At 37.2% G+C, this 9304-nt stretch overlaps 1 protein-coding gene and 1 pseudogene across 1 annotated transcript; both read right to left on the reverse strand.

Annotated features, from left to right (window-relative positions):
* Positions 1-914: 914 nt before the first annotated feature.
* Positions 915-3958, reverse strand: LOC149044555 (dual serine/threonine and tyrosine protein kinase-like; annotated as a pseudogene).
* Positions 3618-8565, reverse strand: LOC149044556 (uncharacterized). The gene is made up of 2 exons (XM_089209604.1): positions 8415-8565; positions 3618-6466 (listed from the first exon to the last, which is right to left on the reverse strand). Exons 1-2 carry the CDS (start codon positions 8428-8430, stop codon positions 6042-6044), a joined length of 441 nt encoding a protein of 146 aa, XP_089065730.1. The 5' UTR covers positions 8431-8565; the 3' UTR covers positions 3618-6041.
* Between the last annotated feature and the right edge of the window lie 739 nt (positions 8566-9304).

The raw sequence follows: 9304 nt of genomic DNA on the forward strand, positions 1-9304 counted from the left end.
CTTTGCCTAAATATCTGTAACTCCTTTCAATTAAAAAAATAATAATGTAAGCCAGGTTAACTTGAAACGATTGGTACCCGTGCGAAAATGGTTTTTGTGGAAGAAGGAAAACTGGAAAACCTACAAATATCCTCTGAGGAAAGACAGATGGCAGAGTAGTGGGGCTATACTTCCTAATCGTGTCATCCCCTGGCTTAGAAACGTTCAGCTTTGCATTCCCGTAGCATTCAAGCTGTTTTTTAAAAGAAAAAACGAGGAGAAAGAAAAAAAACATAATGAACATGGCTCCAAGCAGAGCCTATTCCACTGCTTGTCATTTGCTTGAGACTCTTTCATATTCATTGTCTGCATACGAGTGAAGTGAGCAGGGAATAAAAAAAAAGGTCCCCTGATTGCGATATGCACCATTCATCGAGAGGGGTGGGGGGCACTGGCCTTTGCTGCTGCAATGATAAGCCAAGCTACTTTGCCTAAAGATCTGCAACTCCTTCCATTAAAAAAAATCAGTCATAAGATTAATTTGTTCTCATTTTTCTACAATGGGCCGAACGCCAAGCCCCAGAACTTAATCATGGCCTTAAGGAAAAAATCCTGAGACACCTAATCGGCCAGTATACTCTCGTCAGTGAAACACAGGAGTTAACATCAGGGATTTAATATCGTAATGTAATTCAGAAGCGTAGTTACCAATATGTTTGTGATCCTGAGATCAACATGGTAAATGCGTCTATCCTAGCAGTTCTCCACAGCATCAGCCATTTGCTGCGTTATTCTCAAACCTTGAGGCAAAAGGATTGGATCACTCTGAAGACTTTCGAACAGGTCTGTGGCCATTCTTGGAAACAGAACAGAGACCCTATTACTTCAGTCCAATCTCAACGAAATAGGTCGTAAGATTGTGGAAATATCATCTTGTATCCTGCGGGCATTAAAAACCAAAAAGATACAGTTTTAATAAGGATATTTCTCGTGTCTTGATAAAATGCACCATAATGCTCTGTAATATTCCTTGGATTCCCCTCACCCCTTAATGGCATTTAATTGTCAGTCAATTTTCCATGGTACCCCCATTTATACCTTATTGTCGACGACTGAACCACCCTGACCCACCCTGAAAACCATGTGATTCCCCAACAATCCTCAACATTAGGTAAAATTTAGAAATAATATTTCTCATAATATGGGCCGGGGTTGTGACCAAAAACCATCTGATAATCTGACCTTCCTAGGGTTCTTGTAATGCCTAGCAAATGTTCATCTTGCATTTCACTGAGGTGAGCTGTAACCGTGAGCTCTTTCACAACTCATTTCTTGTCGGTTTTGTCCTCGAAAACCTTCCTTCGGTTGCCCTTCCTTCCTATTTGCGCTCCAACTACCGCTCTCAAAGGAACATCGAAAGCCAGCGTCTGGAAAAGAGCACTGGCCTCAATCATCAGTCTGGAAAAATATGGGGATTGTTCTAAGGCTAATTTTTTCTGAACGTCAGACAGTTCTAGGGCTGCATGACAACATTGTTTCATGTAAGCCAGGTTAAATTGGAACAATTGGTGCCCGTTTTCCAGCAGATCCTCTAGCATCCTGTCACAGATTCTGCGTGCGATGGCATCGCAATCGATGTTATCGAGCACATTTTCGGCGATACTTTGCTTCAATTCCGCGTTAAGATACGTCCCCCTCCCTCGAATGGCAGACCACACATCAATGACAGCCTTCTTCGCGTTGTCCATAAGCCTCTCTCCACTTTTCATCAAAGCATAATCAAAATGAGAACAAACGTCTCGCGTCTGAAAATGTTGTAGGAAACTGTACTGCAGTTGCCTTCTTACAAGTGTAGCTAAGTGGTCATCCTTTCTGCCGACCTCACAGAGCGAGCCTTCGAGAGATTTGCGTAGATCGTTGGTGATAGCGGAGATAATGTATTGAACTCTTATCAGCGATATTTTCGTAGCCTTGAAAAACACCAGGTCCCTGATCTGTCTGCGGCACTGTTTTACCACTTCATTTCGCCCGACAACATCTCCAACTTTGATTGAATCAAACAGCATTTCGGCAGCCTCGCTTGCGATCTTACATCTGTTGTACTTGACACCATCTTTGACAAACTTGGAAAGCTTATAGAGATTCTCCTGGACATAGCCTCGCATTTTTACCACGTAATCGCGCTCTTAAAGTTCTAGCTTATTAAATAACTCATCTTGAGCATGAATTGTATCTTGGTTGAAGTCACAATTCAAGAAGAAATCAAACACTCTCTTTTGAATGTGACAGAGCAATTCTGCTGCAGATCGTAGATGGCTGGTCACTCCAGCGACAACGAATTTCAGCAGCTTAAACCTGAGGTCATCAAACTGCTTAGTATACTGGTTTGAATGCTTTTTCAGTCGAGCGTTTCTGACCTCCTTAATGGACAACCCGTGAAAGAAAGGACATTGTGTAGGTTCTATGTCGCCAGGCACCATGTAGCATTGAGATAGAGCCCAATAAGCGAGAAGCTCCTTTTCTTCCTCATTACGTGGGTCTTTGTCAACATCTTCTTCTAAGTTAGAGCCCTTATCAAACTCCAGGGCTGTCCAATTCTTATCAACCATGTTGCACAGGAAGAAAATGGGCAAGTTACCAACTTTCTCCTTCAGGTTTAGAAGAAAAGTCCTTTCCTGTGATTCAAACACGAAAACTGTTTAGACGGAATCATTAAAACAACACCCCGTAAAAAGGTAAAAACCTCAAGAATTGCAGTCAATTTTCTAACTGACATTATTTTTTGTGCGCAGTCTAGAATGGTTTTCTGAGCATTAAGTCATCTGCCCATATAGATGAATATACGAATAGCAAAAATGAACCGATTCCCTCGCTCTACTAAGCTGACCATTAGCAGAGATGAAGATCAGCCATCATTTTCTGTTATTTAAATCATTTCTATGTGTATTTTAGATACCACTGGTTGTGTAGTTATAGTTTTGAGAATTTATTGGTGCGTTCGTTACACCATCCTTCACCAGGAAAATGGGATTTGGATCACTAGTAGTGGGAATTACAAGCAACGACATGAGAATGGAATTGAAATTTAACCAAGACTGTGAAATGAGACTGATAATTCCACCTTCAAAACCACATGAACGTAAGACTATAACTGACCTGCAACCTTAGAGAGGAGTTCCCATCTATGACGTAGATAATGACTTGATCTCCTCTCTGGCTGTCATCCAACTCTATTTCCGCTTTCGGCAACTCTTTATCGAAGAAAATCTTCTTTCCTTCACTGGGTTTGGACTTACCCAATACTTTAATATGAATGGTAAAATTTTCAGTACTATTTTTTCGAAAAAAAAGAGGGGAGAGTAGATAGCCCTTGCGAACTGAATTCCCAGTTTTCTGGGAATTCGGAATTCCTAGGAATCCTCAAAAATTCCCAATTATGCAAATGATCCTTGCAAACTGAATTCCCAGTTTTCTGGGAATTCCTAGGAATTCCTGGGAATTCTCAAAAATTCCCAACTATGCAAAGTAACTCTGATTTAAAAAGCTTGGAATTACTGGGAATTTCTGGGAAAGGAAGACTCCAGTTTTGTGAGGACTTGGAATTCCTAGGAATTCTCAGCTATACAAACTGCCTATAATTTAAGAAGGGTGGAATTCTTGGGAATTTCTGGGAATTGAATTTGAGGCAATTTAAATACCCTGAGGTCCACATAAATTCTAAGAAATTCTCAATACCTTGAATGTGAAGGTTTTAAGAAAAGAAGTAATTTCAGAGGCTTAAAACTTTGGCTCAATAAAAAGGTATGCTATACAAAACTTACCAAGAGATATACATACATGTATATGTTTGTAACTTAAAGATCATGAAATTTATTATTCACACTAAGTTTTAGTAAATCTCTACATTAATATGGATTTTCTCATGAACCAGCATTCAATTATGTTAAATGGAAATTGCCAATTAATCCAATGTACTCATAACACAGATTTGCTATCTAACCTCAAAGGACTCTTGGATTCCATGATCATAAAATATTTTTATTGTGATGCAATAATAATGTCTCATGTTCACTGATGTGCCAAAATCATTAAACATTCATTAGCTGTTCCTTGGTACACAACTTCCACAATAACTAACAATAATTACATTGTTATCTACACTTAAAGAACTTTGTTAGTTATGAACATAAGTTACTTCCCTAACCTACATTACTGGTTGCCTTTGTTAGAAAACCTTGGAACAGTCAAGCTCAGTTGCCTCAAACACTGTCAGAGACTTTTTGTTGACATTATTTTTAGTAGAAATTTCATGCCTTAGACAAACAAATTCAGCACCTAATTTATCTTTCTTTTTTCATGATTGTTGTTGCTGTTTTTTTTTCAGTTTTTGCTTTGTTTTCGTGACTAATTGCTGTAATTTGTTTTGCTGTTTTTATTCTTACAAAACATTTTTGTAAAAGTTCCAATACTTGTGGATCATCCACTCACTTTGCAAACATTTGGCATGCAGACAAGACAGAGGTAGTCAATGTTCCCTTTGAGAAAAAACACCTTTTAAATGACGTCTTCAATTTACTTTAATTGAAACTCTGATCTGAAAATATTTGTCAACAAGACTTGTTAGTAGTGAGAAGTACAAACCAAGTTTGCTTTTGTAACTTAATTTCTTAAATGTCCCAATCACTGGATCTCCCAAAAAATATTACATCTTTTTATTTTTGGTGCAAAATACAAGTTCTTGTTTATATACAAATGAAAAGTGTAAGTCACACTTCAATAATAACAGCTCTAAAGTTTACTTGTTGTTCTTCTCTGTCTGTCAGCTATCAACAAAATTGTTTTATACTTCAGACAGTGCATGACTATTTGTGGACCAAAGTTCCAACGCACCTCTGTAATCACATATAGTTACTTCTGTCTCTTGTACAAATGTTTCTCCTTTGTAAGACGCACTTTACTCTGTTGTCACCACTGCTTTAAGTTCAGTGGAAACAACTGACCGAGGAATCGAGATGGCGGTGTCTTGTTGGCTGTAAACTTGGAATTTCTAGGAATTTCTAGGAATTTCTAGGTTTTTAGAACCAGAGTTGTTATGGTTGGGAATTCCTAGGAATTCCTAGGAATTCCTAGGAATTCCAAAATCCATTTTGCAAGGGAAAAATGCTTATTGCAATGTACTTATCTAATCTAGTCAATACAAGAAGGAGTTTGTGGCACAAGTAGGATCTTTTCCCACTATTTTCCAGTCAAAACTAGCACCAAAGAAGAATGTTCAAGAAACATAAAATATTTATCTCCTTAATTATAAAGTTTAGATCTCTTCATGACAAAAACTTCAATTTTTGGATTCTAAAGAATGACCTAAAGACTTTGAAAATGTCCGCAAATGTGCTTCGAATTTATCTACTGCTTTAACCATTTTGAGCTTGGCCACCAATTAGTCTTGTGACAAATTTCTTTCTTCTTTTTCTCATCTCTTAACCATCTGTTTGAATAATTTAAAAACTGCCCCCAAAAACAAATTCTGGGACTGTATAATAGAATGAGGTTTGGTGATAACCATAACAACAGCTGTTTGTAAATCCAGCTTTTTAGTTTACATGTTTGGTTTACATTATAACCACTTTGTTTTCAAAATGCACATCCTAAACTGAATTTTTTTTAAAGACAATTTTCCAACTATTGATTTACTCTTCTAATGGTTATGATGAAAAATAATTTGGTTTTGGGAGCACAGATCTCTCATCAAAATGTTGGTTTACATGGAAGAAAGAAAACTGGAGAACCTACAAATACCCTCTGAGCAAAGACAGGTGGCAGAGTAATGGGGCTATGCATCCCCTACCCTTAGCAAAAATTAGGGTGCTGAGCACCCCTCCCCCTCTTTAAATTTGGGCTTTCAAAAGGATTTGAGCCTGTTTTTCTAAGATAAAGGTGGGTGCACTACTACCAACTAACCTATGAAATTAAGCCACTCCTGAGAAGCAAAGGGGAAGGCAGAAAGGGGCTTCAATTCCTTCCCCCCCCCCCCCCCCAAAAAAAAAGAAACTGCTGGTATTTGATCAAATTATCAGCCTCTCTTTCTTAAAAAGTTCCAAACAGAAAGGTGCATCACAAACCTGGATATAGTTTTTCTCACTATATTTAAGACAGACAATGCGAGATGTGCATGGTGCTTCAGAAGTTGGCATGAATAACCTGCCAAGAAGTTCATTTACAAAGGAGCTCTTTCCACTATTTGTTTGGCCAACAACCAAAAGAGTAGATTTCTTGGAAGCATATGATTGCAGACTCTGTCTTTCTTTGTCAGTCATAAGATCTGTTTTCAAGCTTTCAGAGAAATTCTCTTTCATGTGTTCAATAAACATCCATGTTTGCATTGAGCACTCTTCAAAGAAGGAGATGAGAGAGGTCAAGTCTTTAAACTGTTCTTCAAATGATGGGGCAGGCAATTCCTCTGTTTCTGTGTCATCATTGCCAGAGATACCTGGATTTACAATGGAGAAGATGTTACTTTCAATCAATTATTTTGGCCAACTAAAGGAAAAGTGTAAATTATAAGCTTTTATTTCCTTGCATGGTATCCAGAATTTAGTTTTTAACCTGACAGGTTAAAATGTAAGAACTACTGATTCCAATACTAATAAACAGTATTTTGTGTTAATCTTAAAACTCCAATGAATGACCAAGACAGAATTTCTCCTTAAATGTACAATACCAAGCAGACATGTCACAAGAAGAAAGATCGAAATATCAATTAGAGGATTATTAGTTGATCCAATATCAAATCCTCCAAACTGGCATCATAATAGTTATATGGTAGAAGTCTGGAGAATTGCCAATGAGATCTTGGGAGTGAAAGGGTAAATTATGAAATAGTTGAGATCCATACAAAAGGACAAGAACAACCCAGACAACTTCACTGAACTGCAATGAAAAATGTAAACAACAAGGAAATTAGAATTTTCTCACTCCCAAGTGCTACTAGAGAGTACTTCCTCTTTACAAAATTAATACATTCTGAGACAGGCAGTTAATGAGGATAATGGTTGTATCATAAATGGGAGAGAATCTGTGGGTATCAAGGGTTTTGAGAATGCCACTGTGCGCAAGTTCAACACAAAAAAGGGTTTAAAGTGGCCCCTACCCCCTCCCATGAAGAGCTAGGAGTAAATTTTCTAAAAATCAATTATGTAGGAAGAGTTGAACTGATAGTTTTCTACAACCTATATAGCTTTTGACAATTGATTTCTTAATCTTCACAAAACAGCAAATGCAAATAAAAGAATGGCAAATTTAAGGCCAATCTCCTTTAACAAACAATCTTTCATATGGGAAACGTTACCCATTATCAGGTTATGTGCTTCTAAATTACGAACATAATAAATTGATACAGAGACATGCAGTCTCACATCATCAATGTGTAAAAGTAATCTAACTGTTCCTGTCAGTTAGTTTTCCTATATTGCAAGTAAAAGTACACTGATGTCATGATAGCTACTTAAAAGATTACTTAGTTATTTATGTCATTTGCTCTAGTGCTTTGCTAGTTAGCCAATATATAGAAAACCTCATGCATATTCTTAGAAGATATTTCTCTTTGACCCTTCCATCCCTTTCCAGTATTTCATTTTTGCTGTTCTTTGTATCTGTCCAGTGTTTCTATCAACCAGTCTTTTGGTCAAATAGCATATTTGAGTATTATTTCATCATTATTTTATGTATATCATCATGCAAGAGTTTCGTATTTGTGAAAATATTAATTAAATAGAAATTAAGGCTGCTTTTGTCCCAAACATTGTTTGGTGTCTGGTTTTGTGGATTAAAATTGGGTCCCATTGACTCAAACAGTTTTATATTTAATACAGACCTTAATTAAACTGGAAAAGAAAATGAGATATTAAAGAAACCTCTAGCAGCATATTTCAGAATGTTCCTACAAACTGAAATTAGTGTTACTATAGGCTTGCAGTGAGTCAGAAACATAAATTTCTGAGTGAAATCGCATTGTGACGGTAATTAGAGCTGACCGACAATTATTCCAAATAATACAACGCCTTAACTATGGGAACGATTCTCGTAATGGAAACATAACTTACATAAATAAATACATAATAAAAATAATACATAAAAGAAATAAAGAGAGGCTGGTGACTTTTGGTTTTCGTCTGCATGATCAGTGACAGTTTGGAGTGCGTACCAAAGGTTCTATTTCCCTCTCTTACTAAAATGTCGGTTGTACTCTTAGCTAAATCTTAATGAGGCTTGGCTTCGTTTAACTACCCTACAAAGCTTAAGTATTGCTTAGTTTAGGCTCTCGTTCCGCAACCAGTTGCAAATATTTACTTTTGCATGTCAATAGAGTGGCCAGACTGCAGACTTTCGTAATGCTGAAAACATGAATCACTTTAAATCAACATTTCCAATTTCCTCACCCTCGCAGGAAGCCATTTGTTCGTAATGACAGCCAGGCTGAATCTCATTCAGTATAAAGGTTTCGCAAAGGGACTTGATCCTGCACAGACAAGCACAAGAAACCACGCTTATTTTCTAGAATTCACTTTGATTCCTGGTTCATTCAGATTCTCGGAAAAACTTGACTATGATAACATGTCGTGTGACATCCAGACATGCAAGGAACAATTGGAGTGGACTCGGAATTTTCTTGTGCGGATTTCTTTTTTCATTGAGCTTCCCCATCATTATAAATTTTTTCTTTGATCAATTCAGACATGTACACATCTTTGCTATCATCAGAAACTTGTTGTTTTGTTTTTGTTTTTGTTTTTGTCTTTACTCTTTCTTTTTGTTTTTTTGTTTTTGTTTTTTTCTTTTTTCTGTTTTTGTTTTATATCAATTTCACCGGTCAGAGCGGGGGATTCATTGGCAAAATTGAATTCACTTTTCATGTAATTCAACCAATACCGTCGGCCCCGGCAGCCGCCCAAGACGAGATGAAAAGACCAAGAGCTTTCAAGCTAACTGTAACTGTAATAGACCGTTGACGGGAAGTATTTGATAGCCAAGAACTTCCCAGATTATTTTGACGGGTCTGTCATTTTCGTTTTGAACCGCTTGCGCTGTTGTCAACCTGAAGACCTTTAGTAAGATCCAAAGAGTAGCGTTCGAACTTAATGAGGAAGTCTTCTTAAGGAAAATTGAGAGTTTTAAATCATATCATAATATAAGTTAACATGATGCAATAATGAAGATTGGTATAGCAAGACACTGCGGGCTGCGTGCTCCAGTCTTCTATTACACAAGAGTCCGTACCAGATTTTTAAACTTTCATCCAAGGTAATCGATGACTATTGACTTCCTCTTT

This window comes from Pocillopora damicornis, chromosome 6 (genome assembly GCF_964200805.1).
Source record: "Pocillopora damicornis chromosome 6, jaPocDami1.2, whole genome shotgun sequence".
Taxonomy (NCBI): domain Eukaryota; kingdom Metazoa; phylum Cnidaria; class Anthozoa; order Scleractinia; family Pocilloporidae; genus Pocillopora; species Pocillopora damicornis.